At 38.3% G+C, this 20,298-nt stretch overlaps 1 protein-coding gene across 13 annotated transcripts in view; it reads left to right on the top strand.

Annotated features, from left to right (window-relative positions):
• The window catches only part of LOC127427303 (transcription factor COE3-like), a 109,919-nt gene that overhangs the window by 76,035 nt on the left and 13,586 nt on the right, over positions 1-20,298 (top strand). For 11 of the 13 annotated variants that reach the window (XM_051674823.1, XM_051674821.1, XM_051674820.1 and 8 more), the window contains exons 9-11: positions 1,822-1,955; positions 2,908-3,034; positions 18,890-18,978. In XM_051674823.1, coding sequence (XP_051530783.1) covers positions 1,822-1,955; positions 2,908-3,034; positions 18,890-18,978 — 350 coding nt within the window. The remainder of the gene's footprint in view (positions 1-1,821; positions 1,956-2,907; positions 3,035-18,889; positions 18,979-20,298) is intronic. The other 2 variants (XM_051674822.1, XM_051674819.1) reach the window with 1 other exon arrangement.

The following is a 20,298-nucleotide window of genomic DNA, read 5'->3' as shown; positions in this document are numbered from 1 at the left end:
TACAGGCAAGCGACATTTTGAAAAATGTTAAATATCTATTTAAGATTAATATAATATCATAATTAATATATTATTTATAATATTCATATAATGTAAATATGTTAATATATTATTATTATTATTATTATTATTATTAGTAGTAGTAGTAGTAGTAGTAGTAGTAGTAGTAGTATTAATAATAAGAATATTTATTATTATTATTATTATTATTAATTGTATTATTATTAATAATAAAACTATTAGACTTGCCAATACTGGGAGAGACTCCCAATTAGGTAGCCAGTTTATTAAGCTAGTAGGACAGAAACCTCCCCGCCAAAAAAACAGACCTGTGTGAGAAGCATTAGTATTGACACAAGTAATCAATATTTTTTGGTGATAAAATGATGTCAGAGCTTGTGGGCTGATGAAAATTATGTCAGACAATTTTAATGGAAGGCAGAGATTCCAAGCGGAGCGATTTTCTAAAGAGGCCAACCATCCTCTGTGCATTATTAATAACCTCTCTGAGACCTTAAAATCTAAAAGCACAATGCCATTGTATTTTTCCATGGAAAAAAAAGAAGGGAGCGGGGAGGGAAAGCGACAAAATAAAATTAAAACACCTCAAGGTGAAGGGCTACTGTTGCGGTTGAAGTGTTGGAGAGTATTAATGGCGTGTTTTCCTATCTGCACTCTCTTTGCATGGGAGTTCGTATTCAGAAGGTGATTCAGAGGCGGGTGGTAGAAACAAAGTCAACAGAATGAAGAGGAAAATCTGATCAAAGAGCACAGCACCAAAACGCTAACAGGGGGCTGAGTCGCCCAGGGCCTCCGACCGCTTACTACTGTGATAGGACCTCTTAACTCCATGGGGGTGAGGGGAGGCAGTACAATAATGAATGCTAATGAGCCATTGGCTAACTTCACAACATAGGCGGGGTCAGAGCCACAACCTCATTCCCACGATTAATAACACGTGCACGTCACAGTTAGCATGATAGCCAATTTGAATCCTAATCTCAAAAACGGTGTTAAACAGTCTAAGCTAGTTTGCTGGTCTTAGCTGGTCTCCAAAACTGGTCAGGCTGATCTTGTTTGCTGGATTTAGAGGGGGTTTGGGCACTTGGAAGTTAGTTAGGCTGGGAAATCAGCTGGCTGACCAGCTAAACAGCTAATAACCAATTTGGCCTATCTGGGAGAGCCATTTACGTAAACCAGTTTATGCTAAGGCTGTCTCATTTCCTTTATAATCTGATTTTACAGACCCCACAAAAAAGACAAAAAGTACTTATAACCAAATGATAAGAGACAGAGAGAGATGAAGGCTTGTAAGAGAGGTGGAGGTTGGAAGTTTCTAAACCAGAGGCGAAGTTTGCAGATAAAAAGGCTCAACCCAATTAGCGGGTGCATGAAAAATCGAAGTCCTGCTTTATTGCGCGCCCGCCACCTATGCTTTGCACCTCAACCTTTTGATTGACTGATCTCAGATCTGTGAAAGTAGGACAGATAAATCGACGGGCCTAGTGCGCATGGTGCTTAATCATCAGTAACGGCCGTATTCACCTTTGTGATCCCTCCGAATGCCCGTTCATTTGCTCGATTGCCATTTGGGTCACCAGTCAATGTTTTCTTTTTTTGTCTCATTGTGTTGGCCACTGGTTTTAATGGCTGATTTCAACACAGAAGCGTTGATTTACAACAGCTTGCTTTTGTTTTAACGTGACCCAAATCATTCATGCTTTGTTTATTTTGGAGTTTCATTATCCTATCTCTATGTGGCTAGCATGTGTCTGAATAGAAGCGTGATCCTAAGAGTCTTGTTTTGTGTCCTGTTATAAGCAGCTACGCCGTGCATAAAGGCCATCAGCCCAAGTGAAGGCTGGACCACTGGTGGAGCCACCGTCATTATCATTGGCGATAATTTCTTTGATGGACTGCAAGTCGTATTCGGCACCATGCTAGTATGGAGCGAGGTAAGCCTGGAATTTCCTTTTGCACAAAACACAAAATCAACATAACTCATTAATTTCATTGTTTACGAGATATTCGCCTGCCCATTTGTTTTTGTAACAGCCTCCTAATGAACTTCATTAGATTCAATAAAAAGTAATTACGTGAAAACTGTGATTATACACAGTTTATGAAGCTCTGCTTCTAGGGGTTTAATGCAATTATGCCATCGTCCGTTCATTGTCTCCTTTACGTTTGCTTTTTGTTCATTTCACGCCACATAAACATATAAATAAGAGTGAAAAAAGGCATGCAGAAGCTACATCGTAATTAGCTCGAAGCTAATAAAGACTTCAGGTTAGTCTGTTCCTTTATGAGTTGATGAAGCTGTCTGGCATGTATTTGCTGGTTGGAGCCTCGATGAGCCAATAAGAGTTTGTTTATTCTGTTTTATTTTATTATTTTTCTTCTCCTAGTTTAATCACAAAAGCAGATAAGGAGTTAGATAAACTGCATGCTAAACAGCCCAACAATAATTCCACAGAGGCCTCCGCTGCGTTCCTCGCCGAACCATGAGGTCTTGCAAAACAATTGAACAATTAGGGGTGAAATATCTCAGAGGGGGAAAAAATGAGGGAGGGAATAGAGGAAAAGACATATGGAGGTGATTTTAGCAGGACCCCTGCCCCTTGGCCTTTCCTGAGCTCAGTGTGAGACAAGGTCTAAGGTCTATTTGCTGACGTTAACTCTAAACAGGGGGGGGGGGGATCAAGTTTGGGCCAGGTTCAGTTTTGAAGGCTTAGGGGTTTGTTTCTACCTGGCAGGCTACTTTACCATTACTTAAGATCTGAAGTTTACTTAAGCTCTGAAGTTTATTGGTTCAGTGTTTTCACAGAACACCAGGTGTATATATCCAAGCAACAATTGGCACATTTTGCATAGTCCTAACCAAGTTTGCTCACTTGTCTCTCATAGCTCATAACGCCCCATGCTATCCGAGTGCAGACCCCTCCAAGACACATCCCGGGCGTTGTAGAGGTCACCCTTTCCTACAAGTCGAAGCAGTTCTGCAAAGGTGCACCAGGACGATTTGTATATACAGGTGAGTTGCAGTTGGATCAGTTGTTTTGTGTACCTACAGATTCCCAATTTTCCTAGATTTTTACTGCATTTTCATTTCCGTCCATTGCATTGCTCTGTCACGTCTTCCTATTTCCACACTGTTGTACAGCTCTATTTCCATCTCGGCCTTTTCACTGGCTTCATCCACAAGAGCTGAACTCAAACCAGTGTCAGATGGACGTGTCCCCCTCTCTCTTTCTCTTTGTAACCCTATATCTCATCCATCTAAGAAGGGCAATGGAGGTGGGGGGTGCAACTTCCAAGTCCAGTTAATCTCAAACCATGACAACACATCTCCAACCATTTCCCCTGCACCCTGTCATCTTCACCGCACAAAAAAAAAAAAAAAGTTTCCTGCCACCCAGGTTACTCAAGTGTGCTTGTGTGTGTCTGACCAGCGGACAAGGTTGTGCTTTATGTATATGGGTGGATTTTGTGGGCGATTGTGTTTTTACCCCCTTGGATCTTGGTCAGGTTTGAATGCGTGGAAGATGTGCGTAATCTCTGCCACGGTACCGCTGATACTGGAGGTTACACGGTCTCTCCATGTTTGACCTGGAAGCAGTCTGAACGCAAACTGAGTAGGGCAATGAGATAATCATTGGGAATTACCCTCACACTCAGGAATGTCAGCGAGAGAGGGAGAGAGAGAGAGAGAGAATGACATAAAAGAGGGAGGTGAGGAAGGGGCCCCTGGTCCCCCCAGGCAGCTGTTCCCCATCTCAACCCCAGCGAGGCTGCGGGCCGACTCCCCCTCCCACATTTAACCCTCTCAGCAGGGGCAGGGCAGAGGCCAACAAGCCCCTGAGATAATGAAACCCGAGAACACAGGGCTGGCTAATACCAGAGCCCCCTCAGACATTAATGTTTGCCATCGTTAAGGCCACAGAGACTCAGGGACTGCACCTTTAAGAAACGTGCTAATGCTAATAAGCACAAAACAAGGAGCCGGTGTCAAATTCAACAGATATAAACACTGTTTGACAAACATTTTCATCATTGCCCATACAAAAATATACTAGTATAAGAGTTCTATACTAATCTATCTATCTATCTATCTATCTATCTATCTATCTATCTATCTATCCATCCATCCATCCATCCATCCATCCGGCATACTTTACATTTATATACCTATATATCTCGGTGGTATCGGCCAGTCACAGGATACATTATGAGATACAGTAGACAGTAAGGCCGCAGACTTGGGCATCATTACGTGAATGTGTGTGAGTGACAGCTCTGCTTAACCCAGTGCTGCCATTAAGTGTGTTTATATACTTGCAGTTACATAGATGTATTGTCGAACAGGCAACATCTCATGTATATATTTCATTCTGTTATAAGTATATACATTAAATGCTTTATACTGTATATAAATTAAAGACAAACCAGCATCTCTTTGTCACCCCCCCCCCCCCCCCCCCCATCTTTATCTGTCTTCATGAGATGTTTGTTGTTTGTTTTCCCTCACTGATCCCTGTACTGGCTCATCAGCGAGCAGATATAATTACTGGCAGAGAATTTGAGAACTTTGTTAATTATCCTCTCAAATTAAAGATGGGAAGTCACCGACTACTCGTCCCTCTCATGTGTTGAACTCCAATCCCCATAATGCCTCACCTCTCTCTCTCTCTCTGAGGTCACAAATGACAGACAAATCACAAGAACACACACACACTCATACACAATCACACACATTCTATAGACTATTCAATTCATACTGCTATAATAGTCTCAGCAGATGTACCGGCTTTATCAAACAAGTCAATTAAATTTCACAAAGCATATTTACAAATTAATGTTCTTAAATATACAACTCTATCAAAAACAGCTTGTAATTCTTGTTATTCTTATTTTTTTTATTTATTTTTTATTTTTTATTTTTTTAACAAAGCTCATATGTCCATTTTGCTTTTGTTTTGTTCTTTATATTTTTTTTTCTTTTTTTCTCTCTCTTCAGTTCTTGTAAGTGCTATCGATCGAAACAAATTGCCAGAGTTTACATCTATAATTAGTTCATAAACAGCCACTTTGAACTGGAGATGCTAGAAGCATTCAGTTTTCATTGCTGTGTGTGGGCAGTTAGCTGTGTGCATTTGCTAAATTGTGTAATGGGTGGCAATTTCACAAAATCATAAAAAAAAGAAAAAAAAAGAGTAATCAGTGTTTTTGCTGGGCGTTACAACATTTCATGTTGACCACCATCTCTCTCATCTGATACACCACGGCCAATTAAATACAGTGATGTGACCTCCTTTTTTAGGGGTGTAGAATGCTCAGACACAGGACTGATCATTACCAGCATGCAACAGCCATCTGTGTAGAGATGTAAGCTGTTATTTCACCAACGCTCAGAGGAGAAACAGTTACTGCAGTTATTGTATCTAAATTGTATCTAGTGAAAAAATGCTGATGTTTTCTCTAAAATACACAAACACAGATACACTACCAGTCAAAAGCTTTGAAACACGACTGAAATGTTTCTCATGATCTTAAAAATCTTTTGATCTGAAGGCGTATGCTTAAATGTTTGAAATTAGTTTTGAAAACAAAAATATAATTGTGCCAACGTATTAAAATATTAATAAAATGTCAAGAGTACATGTCTGCAAATTCTAGGCAAAGGGTGACTATTTTGAAGATGCTAAAATATAACAGTTTTGATTTATTTTGGATTTTGTTTAATTTATGTTATTCCATAGTAAAAAAAAATAAAAATAAAATAAAAACATTATATATATATATATATATATATATATATATATATATATATAGAAAACCTCAGGGTTTTTGCATTGGTATACAATTTTTATGACAATTTAACACATTGCACAAATCAAGCATATTTTCACACAATTCACCTTACCTTAATTTGTTCAGATGCATTTTTCCTCATTATTATTAATCACTATTCATAATGGTTCTCATTAGATTTTCATAACTGTAAAAATGTAATTTTTACCATATTACGGTAAATATACTGCAATAAAGTTTTTCTTTACATCAGCATAAATTAAATACATGAAGAGTTGGCCATATATATATATATATATATATATATATATATATATATATATATATATATATATACACACACACACACACACAGATTATGTTTTTTTTTTTTTTAGAGAAAACATCAGGGTATTTTCGTTAGTTACAATTTAGATACAATAACTGCAATAACTGTTGTTTCTCCTCTGAGCGTTGGTGAAATAACAGCTTACATCACTACATATATATGTACATATTGTTCATACTGTATATATTGCATTTCAGTAATGAGAATGTGGTCACATACAGTAAGTGCTTAAATGCCATGAATATACAAAAAAAAAAAAAAAAGGCTTAATAGATCTTAAAAACAGGCTTGATTTTAAGAAAAATACAATTTCACTTTTCTTTAATTTGATTCCTGTGTGCAACAGGGTGGGGGGACATGTTCTTGACAGGTTTCGTTAGACTTACCCTAACAGCTTTGAGATAGCAGACTTCCTCCTCACCAGTCCATGATGGTGTCATTGCTTGAGGTGTCGTAAAAGTCCTTTGTTGCACTCAGATGTGGCAGCAATCTGCTGTCAGAGTGCCGCGCTACTTTAAGAGTCGATAATTCTCCTCCATCACAGCCAACACGAGCCGCCTTGTCTCAGAGGTCAATGCTCTTTAAACAAATTACTCTAGCCAGACTCTGAAAACGGCTCCTTATGTCCTCTGGCACTCTCAAACGCCACTCGCACTGACACAGCTAAACAGCAGTGAAATTAAACACGCCGCAGAGATCCACCAAGACCCGAGGACACTAAAGGGGGCCTAAAACAGGATGTCGGCATTCTGTAAGGTTATGCAAACATGCAAGAGGGTCTCTTTAGTTTATGAGCTGCTAGAACGGGGCCTAAAACAATGTGTTATTCAATACAATCCGTCCATTAACACTTGGATCATAAGTGTAAGCAGGGCTATTTACAGCTTCAGGCTCTTAGTGTCTCACAAGGTTTTTTTCAGCTTTAACCTTGTATGTATGTATGATTGTGTCTTTTGTAACACAAGGCCACCGCTGCGCCATCTGATACCTGTATCGGTTATCCATTGATCAGGCCTGGCATGGAACAGCTTGTCAGAAGGTTTGCAAAAAATCAAAGCTGGACGACCATGTTTGTCCCATTGCCAACTGCGCTCAACTCTCAGATGCTCTTTCCTTTAGCTGATCCGGCTATTTTAAAAACGTCATCCAGATGTTCCCTTTTGAGGTGTTATCAGAATTGACACTTACATATCAGTTTAGTGGGCCCTTTTCAGGGAGACTTAAAGTCAAAAGTATCCTAAAAGAAAAGCAGGACCATCCCTACAAACAAACCGGAATGACTGTGTACAGTATGCATAGGAACACATTCTATCCGTCTTTGTGACCCAAATTCGGAGGCAGCAATGATCTCCTTTGACTCCTAACAAGGGGAAACCAAAAGATATAAATTAAGATATATATGTGTGTGTGACCGCTCTGCCTCTAATAGACACTTTAACGGAGGCAAACCTCCTGAGCGCTTTTAGAAACGATTTTGAACAATGACACCAGCCATAAATATAGCTCAACATTGGACTCTAATTGCATCAAAGCTATTGCTTTCTATTTAGGCATGGTCACCGGTGACCGCAGACTTAACGCTCCATTGGAGGCCAGGGAGAGAGAATAAGAGAGAGGAATGGAGACGTACGGCAAGAGCTATCACCCTTCTAGACTATTTGTCCTAATCAATGACTCCCATTTACCAGAATTGCCGAAAATGAACTATACTTCATACAGAAATCGTACTCTTACCAGCCTTCATTTGTCAAGGTGGATTTGAGGGCTAGTAAACTTTTCCTTCCCTCCGATGGGATTGTAGACATGCATCAAAATGTTAAAAAATGATTTGCGAGGGAGGCCTTTCAGACATTTATCAGGACTCAGGAACATTATTTGCTAATTTCCAAACCTGCAGTGTGACAGGATGCTTCATCTTTTAACCGGCCTTGACCGCTATGGACTCTTTCTGTTATTTGTACAATCAAGCATTTTTTACCATCTTTCTATTTCTTGCTTTACCACCCTCTGTCTCTGGACCCCACCCCTCTTTTTTGGTCACTTCTAACGAGAGCCATTTATCTGTCATTGTGGTGACAACGTCACCCCATTCTGCTCCCCGAGACTTTGACCACAGCATGCTCTCTGACTCTCTATGGGCTCCGAGATCCCGGCCTGTTGATTGGCTGGCAGCCCTGATAAATCACAAAGTTTCCTTGTCAAGGTGAAGGTATTGACTCAACTGCACCGAAACTGACAAAACACAAAGAGGAGGAGACGGTCATTTATCATAGCATAAAAGGACAAAGGGGTCATCCCGAGACTTCACTCACTCGGCCTACTGCCACGTTAAAGATACCTGTTCAGATCCTGGCACACATACATGTGCATGCTGGAACCAAACGCAGGTCTTCATTAGACTAATTACTGACATTTAGAGGTGATTAACCTCTGACGCAAGCATTTAAAATTGTAGAGTGGATTTTTTTTTGATTTTTTAACCCAGACCATTTCTACAGTTCCAATCTGCATCGTCTACTTCAAAAGACTCATCCACTTCTCAAGGAAGTCCAATATTGCTTGAAGAGGAAGATCTTCTAGTGGGGTCTTTGTAAGCAGGGAAGATGGTAAACAAATCTAAACGGTGCCACATGAAACGGCATATCGGCGAATTATCTATAGACCGTTTGCTCTGGGCTATCTGTCCATCAGACACTCATCCCTACCCACTGCCTTTGGCGTCGCCAGGCACGAGCTGTATCTGATAGGACTGGAACCACACACACACACATATACAAACACATGTGCACACCAGAAGTCATCAGAAGCAGGGAGGAAATGTAAACAGAGGAGCTTGAATGCAGTCCAGGAATTGTTTTCTTTCTTTCCATCCTCCACTTGTTCACTGCATTTCGTATAACAAGCCATCGTCCACACTTAAAATGCACTTGAATGAATTCCACTCATTTTCCCTATAGATAAATTAAATTTTAGCGATAACCAAGGCCAGACAGAATATGCACACAGAAATCCGAAGAACAGTTTGCAAATTTCTGCAGAACTGCGACAAATGTCATTCATAAAAATTCTACGCATTCCCTACCCCCCTAACATGTTTCTTTATTACATATTTTGGCTAATATCATGATATTATAAGCTACCAATAAGAGTGTAGTGCTATGTTTAAATCTCTTCTGCAAAATTCCACAAATTTTTCAAAGAAAGTAAGTGGATTCCATATGGGCCTAGCAATAACATATATGCCTTTCTAGACAGAGTTACTATGCGCTCTGAGGTTGCTAAATGACAACTTTTCAACTTCGTATTAAAAAATAAATAAATAAATAAATAAAAAAAAAAAAAAAAAAAAAGTATAATTGCTGAATTCCCAGTGAAATACTACATTACCCATAATCCTAAATAGAGATCAATCAAGTGGGAATCCCAGAAATCTGACTAATCAGTGTCCAGCCACTCCCATGTAGTATTGCAAACGACATAATTAAATTCATCTTGTTTCACTTGACTTAGACCACATTCACAGCAATCTGTTTTTGTTTGAATATTCCGTTTTTAATTTGTTACATTTTATAGTTTACCTAAAGTATGCAGTAATGGAGAGCGCTTTCGAAACACTCTGTTTTCGGTGGAGGAAAACGGCATTCTTATGTGGATGAGAGGAATAAACATAGCAAAACGAAAACATATTAGTGTGGACATGGCCTTGGTCTATTGTTGCGAGTTGTGAATACTGTAATTTGATTACGTCATTTGCAATGCTTTGTAGGATGAGTGCTTAATTCCCTTATAAAAGACATGGTGATAAGACGTAATGATCAGTCTTGCACATTTGTCATTTTTCTGATTTATTTAAACCCTTTTTCTTAGAATAAAATTGTATAATATTCTAACTCAACAAATAGAAGTCTTAATGGAATACAATTTTGAAACACACATGAAAATGAAAGGTAAAATTCTTCCAAAACCAAAGCCGTTGAAAAAAGTGGGTGGTGGCTATTGCACTCTATCGTAATGATACAGGCGTATTGTGGAACTGCTCACTAATAACTAGAACCAGCAATTGAGGTATCAGTCCCTCCTCAGCAGATGAGAATATTTCTTCTCAGGCAAGTTCTTTGAGAAATATTATTACTTCAGAGAGGACTGCACCATTATTGTGAGCAATGTCACACCTTTGGGGATTGTTGCGATATTTTAATGCAATATTGTGACAAGGTACAACTCTATAATAAGCTGCAGTCCAAAAAAGATTCAGCCAACCTCTGCATGTGCTGGAAGGGTGAAATGAACCCACTCTCCTTAAAGAGACTTGCAGAGGGGTGATTTGGGTATAATTGGCCTTTCTGGTTGCTATTTTGGCTGGGTCCATTTTTTTTTTCCTCTGGCAGCTTTAAATAGGTTTGTCCTCACTAAGTCAGAAAAATTAGTCATGCTCCAGTGGCCAGAACTACTTCTAATGGATGGGCTGCTCTCGCTCTCATTCCCAAACATCTTCCTGTTTGCTGGTCTCCTCACCCCTCTGACCTGTCCCTAACCCGTATGCCCCAAACTTATCTGCAAATTTATTTATAGATTAATGAAAGACGCCGCAAAGTATTGACTGGCGGAGGAAAACACAACTCATCTCAAATGAGGACGAAAATGCAGCAATAATTTTGCGGCCATCGATTTTCTAGCCCCCCTCCATCCACATATTGATCTTCATTTTACAATATTAATATGCGCCTGTGATCGACGGAGACGGAATCCGATTTGTATTGATATCAGCGGGCCGTTTAAGTGCACCGTTTGAGGTGAGTTGCATGGATGCATAGGATGGAGAATGCTGACAAAAGTAGGATGAGATGAGAAACAGAGGGGGTGAGGGTCATTTTTAACCTTCCTTGTTACAGAAATAGATTTGAAATGTAATTTCTGTCAAGGAAATAAAATATGAGCGGCCTAGATCGCTAGAGTGGGCCTCTCTTGTCCTGTCGACACTTTATCGGTGGCTCGAATACCCCCCCCCCCCCCCCCCGTCTCTCTCATCATCATGCCTGTATCGGTTCAAAGTTCATGAAATTTCTATGAGCATTGATCTGCCTCCATTGATTTTTTTTTTCTCCAACACCCTTTTTTTTCACGCTGCAGATCTTTGAAATTTTAATTTCCAGAGAATCTGAATTTCTCATAGATGAAATAGCTTCCTCTGAGACAGCTGGCAATAAAATGAAGAAGTTAGCGCCGCCATGTCGAGGAGCTCAGGCTTTCTGTGTTCTCCGAAAATCCCCTTTTTTTTTTTTTTTTTTTTTTTTTTACCAGTCCTCTCTTTTGCGCTCACATCAAGCTTGAAATTCAATTCAAAGCACTGTAATAGGACAAAACTAGTCAGCCATCAGCTTATTTCTCCCCTTTAGATGTCCATTCATCTATTTTGTTTTAAATTTTTTTTTTTATTATTATTACTATTTGTATTTTTTTTTTTTTAACTTTGAATCCTTACAATTGGTTTAATTTTATCCTTTTGGTTCACTCTGTGTTTATCACCTGGTCTACTTCATGTAGTCACCAGTAATTGGTTTAATAAAATGTTTCATATACTACCAGCAAAAGGTTTGCACACAGTTACTTATTTTGTTTGTTATGACTATACTTTCCACATTTTAGACTAATCATAATCACATATATTTGTCTACAAAACTAATTGAGTATTGAAGCATAAGCCTTTTTAATATCATATAAACATAGATTCAGTCAAGTCTGTCTAAACTTGCCAGTTTTACCAAGTTACTTCTAGTGGCATGGCATTGTATTGGGTATTATGATTGGATGATTTAATTTTTACACATCATTTTTCTTGCGAGAAGCATCTGTGGTTCTTAATTGCAGCTGCTTGCATCTTTCTCTCGATGACAGTAACAAATGTGTCTCTCTTTCACTCGGATTATGTTTCAGGCTTGTTCAAAGAAATTATAATTATGAAGATGGCCTATTTTCGGTAAAGGAAAGTGAACTATTACTACAATTGTTGATTGGGCAAGTTGCAGGAAAACGGTCATAATTGCAATGGAAATTGACCTCATTTAGAGTGAAATTCAACAGACGGGCTAGAACAAATGAATATTTTCCTGTTTTTATTATGCTGCATTAAACTCAAAATGCTCTCTGATGCTTTTCCTCTTTAGTTTTTTGCCATATCTCACTGGATCAGCTCAGGAACAATGTGCAATCGGTGTTGAAATACATTTCCTTTCAAAGTTTTTGTTTTCGTAGTATGTGTGACAACAGTTGGACATTCTTCTTTCCCTTAAAAAACAAAAACAAAACACTTATGCAATCCAGAGATGGACAGCACTGTTCTGAATCACTATCATCTATCTTAAATCTATCATGTTTCCCCTCTCTGATTTGTGTTTGTAGAAGATGTAGAAAAAAAAAAAAGAAAGAAAAAAAAAGAGTGGAAAAACAGTTCTTGATCGTGGAGGTGGGGCGGAGATAAGCTTGCAGCAGTTAAGGATAATTAGACAAAGTAATAGAGAGCAACAGCCAGAAAGCCATTCATTACCATAGCCAAAGATACACACTCATCATCATCATGGGATGTAACAGACGTCTGGAATGCAAGCACAGATAGTTTTTTTTAATTTTTTTATTATTATTATTATTATTATTATTTTATAATTATTATTATTTTTTTTAAATCAGCGCAGATGCAAAACAGTGCACAGAATCCATGTGGACCTATATATGACCAACAATAAAGTAGACTTTTTGTTATTTCTACATAGTGAATTTAATTAAGAAATTAAGCTTTCTTCACCGTATAACTTTGTGAATCTGTTCAGTTGTATTTTATTGTGATTGATTGCAATAGTGTCACTTCCCTGTGCTGTTACTATGGGATGCTTCTCTTATTGCTAAATAAAAACATGTCACAGTTTAGTATCTGCGGCCCTCTAGCGTGTCACTTTTGAAGAATGACAATATATACAGTCTGCGAGAACAAGGTCAAAACACTCAATCTTGAAATATATGAAGACACACACACATACAGACGCACACACAAACCCAAGACAACCATGCACACCAACATATCTACAGAACCGTTCAAAAGTCTGAACCCACATTAATAATCTGGGATTTAAAAATTTACACCATGAGATAATGTAAAAATTTAAAATAGAAGCATTTTCGCAACTGGACTTTCAGGGTTGGGGAGTAACGGAATACATGTAACGGGATTACGTATTTAAAATTCAAAATATAAGTAACTGTATTCCACTACAGTTACAATTTAAATCATTGGTAATTAGAATACAGGTACATTCAAAAAGTATTTTGATTACTGAAGAGATTACTTTGCATTTTATTGTCATTTGTTTCATTTAATATTTCGTCCTTTCAGATGGAAAACATTTATACATATAAATGATGCGATCCAAAGTGCATTTGAACAGCGGTGAAACACTTTTTTATGATGTGTTACATTCATACGAGCAGACAGAGAAGTAAGTTTGAAGTAATTTTGGAGCAGAAGAAATAGAAATAAACCTTGTGTAAATTGTCAGCTTTACGCTAAGCTAAAATGCTATTTCTAGCTGCTTTATTTGCACGTTACCAGGCACATTCATATTAAATAATCAAGAAAATTCACGTTGGATCATCATTTCTTTTTTTCTAGTAAGACCTTTGATGTTAGGGCAAAAATCGTATACTTGATAATAATTTTGGTACTGTTTTCCTGTAAAAATATCTAAAAATCATTAAAACAAGATCAATTTGATTGATCTTGTTTTAAAAACAACACTGCATAAGATATTTCGGTTTTTCAGAGAATGTATTTTTAACGTGAATTTTGTCTTACTGTACTGGCAGAGTTTTTATAGTCAAAACAAGTGAAAAAATCTACCGGTGCTGAAGAAGTAATCCAAAGTATCTAGAATACATTACTGACCTTGAGTAATCTAACAGAATACATTGCAAATTACATTTTACAGCATGTATTCTGTAATCTGTAGGGGAATACATTTCAAAAGTAACCCTTCCAACCCTGCTGACCTTTAACCCCACTGTATAAACATACACTCTCAAATCTGAATTGTGAGTCTGTTTCATGTTAAGTACCTGACAGATTGTGCTTAACATTCTCTTTTACAAATGAGGGGTGAAAAAAAAAAAAAAACTAAAACATGATGACCAGCCCAAGGAGCTTTAGATTTATCATCCATCAAACGCAAACCCTTCTGTTCATTCACTCGGCCTGAAAAGCATGCTAGCTCATTAGCAAACACATTTCCTCGTTATATGGGCGGCTCCATAATTCATAACAGTCCTGTAAGAGATGTGAGCCTGATTTGATTTAACATGCTCAGTTATGCTTGAGTGCTAAACTGTGTACAACCCCCCCATTCCTTTCCGGATGGATAGAACAAACAAACAGAAAATGGATGACAAATGAAGACGTAAGCAAAACACTCTGCCACTGACATACGCCAGGCTTCCAGATACACTCTCAATCGGAGAAGCAATGGTGACAATATGGCCATATCCAGCACTTTACTCTCTCTCTCTCTCTCTTTCCCTCTCTCTCATTATCCGTGAGGTCAGTAGGCAGAATTGGGAAGAAACGGAGAGATCAATACAAATTATCCCTTAGCAAACCGGCGCTGACAGCCTGAATTGCAGCATATGTTTACCCAAAATCGGGCAATTTATCTTAATATCAGCAAAGTAATGTGGAACAGGTGAAAGGTCACCTACTCTCCCCACCTCATAATTACCTTGCTCTAAAACAGGAAAGTGCTATTGATTGGCCGAGCCCCGGGCTGGGGGGCCGACTCAGAGGCCAGTGGGAGGGGCTTAACCTCAGGCCTGCGCTGAAATGGACCTCACGCTGAAAGTGTATTGTTCATTGTTTGCACTTTATTAGCTTAGATGACTTAATAGAGACCTCAGTTCAGTTTTACGTATCAACTTTGTCTCAGATGTGTCTCTTAAAATTACTAGTGTAGCCAGTTTGTTGAAAATAATCACTACAGGATACAAAAATATCTTTTGGGGTTTTATTCTGATGGCTGTAAAAAAACTGTGGTTGATGGGGTTGTATATATATATATATATATATATATATATATATATATATATATATATATATATATATATATACACACACACACACACACTGTATATTTATAAGGAAATTAAATACAAAAATGAAGTACAAAAATTAAATACGGTAGAGGCTTATGCTAAATGACAATACAAACAGGGCATTAGCCTACCCATATGCTTCAACACATACTTAATACATGCTTATATCATTCACAGCATTTCATGCATTTAAGTACCAGCTTAAATCACTTAAATAATTTTATGCATTTAACACATGCTTAAATCACTCAAAGCATGTTATGCATTTTTAACTAGGCTTTAAGGACATGTATGAACATGTATTTGCTGACAAATAAATTACTTTAATTTACCACAGTTTATACCACAGTTTCTGTGAACATAATATAGTTAGTACTGTTATTGTATATATATATATATATATATATATATATATATATATATATATATATATATATATATATATATATATGTGCTGGCTTATTCAAAGTTTCCACTTCCCAACTAGTAACTATGAAATGTTGGTGGAAACTACGACTACCATATGCTATTTTTTTGAATGGTGAGTTGCCTCTTATCTTCACTATTAAATCCACCCATTCACATGGCTATAATGAATAATTCCTGATGTGTTTGATGTGGAGATTCTCCGATGTGAGCAACTGTCTTGCGCTAATGAAGGTCTCACTGACCTCTTTTACTACATTAGCATTCAATCAATAACTGAAGAGCATTTAGCCCACTGTTCCAATACATTTATTAAACCGCACACATTCCTTCATCAGCAAAGCCTCAGTGGTAGATCAGAGAACAACATGTTGCCACTCAGAGCCGTAGTGTGTGATTGTGCTATCAGAACGGCTGTAAATTTTCCACTTTTTGACCATATTTAATTTCACCACTTTTATTATTCGTCCCTGAGCAAATATACATCCTGAAGCCCTAATGTCAAAGTCCATGATGCATTTGTATAGCTTCCAGGCCTCAGACATAAGAAACAGGCAGAGAAAGACAGCATCGCCACCCAGAAATGATGGATTCCCTCGTATGGCCAAATTCAGGCATAATGAAGTGCGGTAATACAAACATCTACATGTGCCCTGACCTCCTGACTGTCCTGTCACCACAGCCATCTCGGAAAGGTGGGGGGTGTCCGTCTAGGAATGACAGGAGAGATGTAATGGGGGAGGTGTAGGTGTGCGTGAGTGAGCTACATCCTTGTGAAAGTCATGTCATGTAAAATCAATACATCCGATCAATGCTTTATTAACAAGCCGACATCTTACTTTGAATTCCTGCACGCTACTTTGTCTTCAACCATGCAAGATGGCATGTCAAATAGCATCACTGCTGTCATGCGATGACACGCATATACACGTGCCAAAACACAACCCGCGACTTGATATTGATCACACTGGATTGATTGGATTGCTGCCCCCAACCGTGTAATTGTAGCAGTTTATCATAAAGTCAACCAATTATTTCCAGGAAGTTCCTGTCTCATATGCTCATCTTCGCCTCGACGACTGACATCTCTCATTCTCTTCTTTAGATCTTTCTTGCGTTTCCTCCGTTACTATCAGAGCAGAGTTCAGCAGCAGACAGCGTGCTGAGTAAGGGGAACAGACAGATCTGATCTTTTAAAGAAGCACATTGATTTAAACACTTGCATCACTGACAACGACATCTATGTTCACATCTGATAATATTTTCATGCTGATTTTCCACTTGCTTGTTCCTACTCTCCCATTTCTTGCTTTTTAAAGATGATGTGTGTAATTCCTCAATGTTAAAATACTCTTATTCCAGCTTAATATGCAGAGACAATTGAAAGTAAGCCATTCTGTCATATTATCAACACAGTTCTCTGTTTGAACAGCTCGACATAGCAACATTGGCACAACCAATGGTTTGAATTTGGGGTGGGGATATCTTTTGGTGACGCTTCGTTTAGCACCCTTTTTGCTACAAACATAACTAAAATTGAGGCGAGATCTTCTACTAATCTCAGCGATTGGACTTTTTTTTTTTTTTTACGTTTTTTGCCTGTTGGACATAAGAAATGGTGATAAAAATCCTATAGACTTACATTATAGGAGTAACTAGAATATAACAGAGACTAATGATGGGTTGTTTTGACTTGGGCCAGTAAGAAACCATCCAGAACAACCTTGCCATCACATAGCAATGCCCTGCTAAATGCTTACAATATCCAAATACACCCAACTGGCGAAAAAAAAATCCCAAAGACTTACATTATATGAGTAAATAAGAATATAATATAGGGGGATGGTCTTTTAGACTTCTTAAGCAACCACTTACAACAGCAACCACCCAGAATACCTTAGCGACCACATAGCAATGCCCTGGCAACCACTCACAACACCCAAGCATTGTGACAGTGACTTTTGCATGGGCAATCACCACTCAAATTTTACTTCAGAAAGTGTAAAAATCTAGTCATAATTTACATCCGTGTTCGCACTAATCCGTTTTCTTTTAAAATGCATTAAATTAGCTACATTTACACCTCTCTTCTACACTAGAAGCGTTTTCCTCCACCATTACTGCATACTTTGGAAAATGATGACGTTAGGAAATTTCAAACAAACAAAAACAGATGAGTGTGGATGTGGCCTATGCATTTATTGTCTTTACGTATTATTATTATTTTTTTTTTTAAACAGAAGTCCTAGAGTGTGAAATCACATCCTGTTGACCACACTGTATATGCTGGGGGATCTGAAACACTTTTGCATGCTTAAAGTCTTGTATTCTGCTCAAGAAGCATCGTAATAGACCTCCATGTACTCCTTTAAAGCTTGTTAAATGCAATGCATGTGCTAGGAGGAAGTTAAGATTATGATTCATGCACTTGTATACAAGAAGCACTGTCTGATTTATAACCGGAGCACTTCATACTCAAAATTCCAGTTTGAGAGGGAGGGTACATGTGTGTGTGCGTGTGAAAGAAAAGATTAATTACTATTTGTGGCCAGCAATTTCATGAGGCCAGCCCCGGCACAGCTGTGAAATGATAGTGCCCACATCAGTTTGTAGTCAACAATTCACCAATTATTAAAGCCCTGTAAGATGAAGTATTCCTGCTGCTTGCTTTGCTTTAGTGCACAACGGAGTAAAAAAAACGGAGAGAGTGTGAGTTGGAGGAATAAATCTGAAGGGGGGCAATAGCCAGACATATGTCATCATTGCCCGTTGTCCATAAATCCAGCCGGTGCTTCAAGAACTGGGACTGATGCAGACTTCATCGAGTTGACAGTCGTGATCACTGTGTGTGTTCATATTACCATGCCTCCTTCATTCATAATGCATCCAGCAACTCCTTTATATTTATCTGATCAATTATAGCCCTTGTTCTTCCAAATAGGAGAGGTGATAGATTAACGTCGCCTCTGGTACCATGTGCCGCATGAAAGAATGCTATACACAGTGCAACAAAACTGTGTTATAACCTTTTATTCAAATGCTCAGGCGTATTTGGAATAAAATGCATGATGGGTGCATATATTTTCAAGAGTGAATGTAATAACATTTATGATGCTGCAAATGAAAGCATAAATCTGTTCATTTGTTTTGCCTGTGCTGAATGTAATAGATGCTGTTTCTTGTTTTGCGGTCTAGCTTTGAACGAACCAACTATCGACTACGGCTTCCAGAGACTGCAAAAGGTCATTCCCAGACATCCAGGTGATCCGGAGAGGTTGCCCAAGGTCAGTGAATAAAATATAAAAGAAAGCTATTTATCATAGAAATGTGAAAATGGGGAAACAATTCACCACCTAGATGAGTTAGCGCACGCAATTGTATTTGGAAAGTCATCACTATTCAATCCGGCGTGTTTGGATTCTGCCAGAATCGCCCAAACTTTAGCTGTTCTGAAATGGTTCAATTAAGTATTTTTCCACCCCAGTAGGCAATGGCGATTGTAATCTAAGCAGAGGCCTCTTTCTGATGTGTGATTATTTTGCTCTTGTTTTCCTTTCATTTTCCAAAGCTTGATCCAGTTTAATCTTTTGTTTATAGAGCTTTCCGTTAAAGTCCTTGTCTTAGCAGGTTAATAAATGAGCTTCATGCGCGTTAATATGGGCAAGCCCTCTCTCTGGGCTTTTTAGGTTCATTTATTTTTTTCTATTAAAATTCCACAAACCATGCAGTTTGCCTCCGGTTCCCATGTGGTTGACATGTATCGCAGTTCTCTTGTTTTGATGTGTTGCATGAAAGACAAAGCGTGCTGATTGGACCTGTTTTTCGTTCTTTGATTCGCCCCTCTTTTTTTTTTTTTTTTTTTTTTCTCATTTGGCTTTGATAGGATCTATGACTTGTGCCCCAGCTAATAGAAAACATGCTAATTTCCCATCTGAGAGTAGCACAGCGCTGAAGGCTTTTCTTAATATGTTAAGAGATTATTTTGTGCCCTGTTCGTGGGTGCTTGGTGTGTGCTGACCACCACAGAGGCCTAATAACAGATATCATACAAATATCTATTAAAGCCCAGCATGGGAGAAGCCGCTATCATTAACTTCCGCTAGAACAGCTCTGGAACGCCGCCACTGCAGACACACACCAACGAAGAATTCCTCAGACTCTGCTCAGCGCCACATGATGTGTTTCAATTACACTTGGCTCTCTGTCTCTGTGGAGGCCAATATCTGGACAGGAAATCTCATTCTTGCAAATGCTAAACTGTCCATTATCAAAAAAATACATAAATAATAATTTTTCAAAGCCACCCTGCTTGATGATTTCAAAGGATCAAAGGGATAGTTCATCCAAAAAACTTTATTTCTTCCGTTGAACACAGATAGTAATGTAAGGCAGGATATAAGACTTAGTCACCATTTATTTAATTGTATGAAAAAAGATGCAATGAAAGAAAATGGTGACTGAGGCTAACATTCATCAAAACACCTTTTATGTTCCATTACAGCTTTTGAACAACATGAAGGTATGTAAAATATGGCAGAATTTTCATTTTTGGGTAAACTCTAATTTCAAATGGTCTTACGGTGTGGCAAATTAATTTTTGAAGT

This window comes from Myxocyprinus asiaticus, chromosome 36, assembly GCF_019703515.2.
Source record: "Myxocyprinus asiaticus isolate MX2 ecotype Aquarium Trade chromosome 36, UBuf_Myxa_2, whole genome shotgun sequence".
NCBI lineage: Eukaryota > Metazoa > Chordata > Actinopteri > Cypriniformes > Catostomidae > Myxocyprinus > Myxocyprinus asiaticus.
Note: the sequence above shows the minus strand (reverse complement) of the source record. Positions and strands in the feature narration are given on the sequence as shown.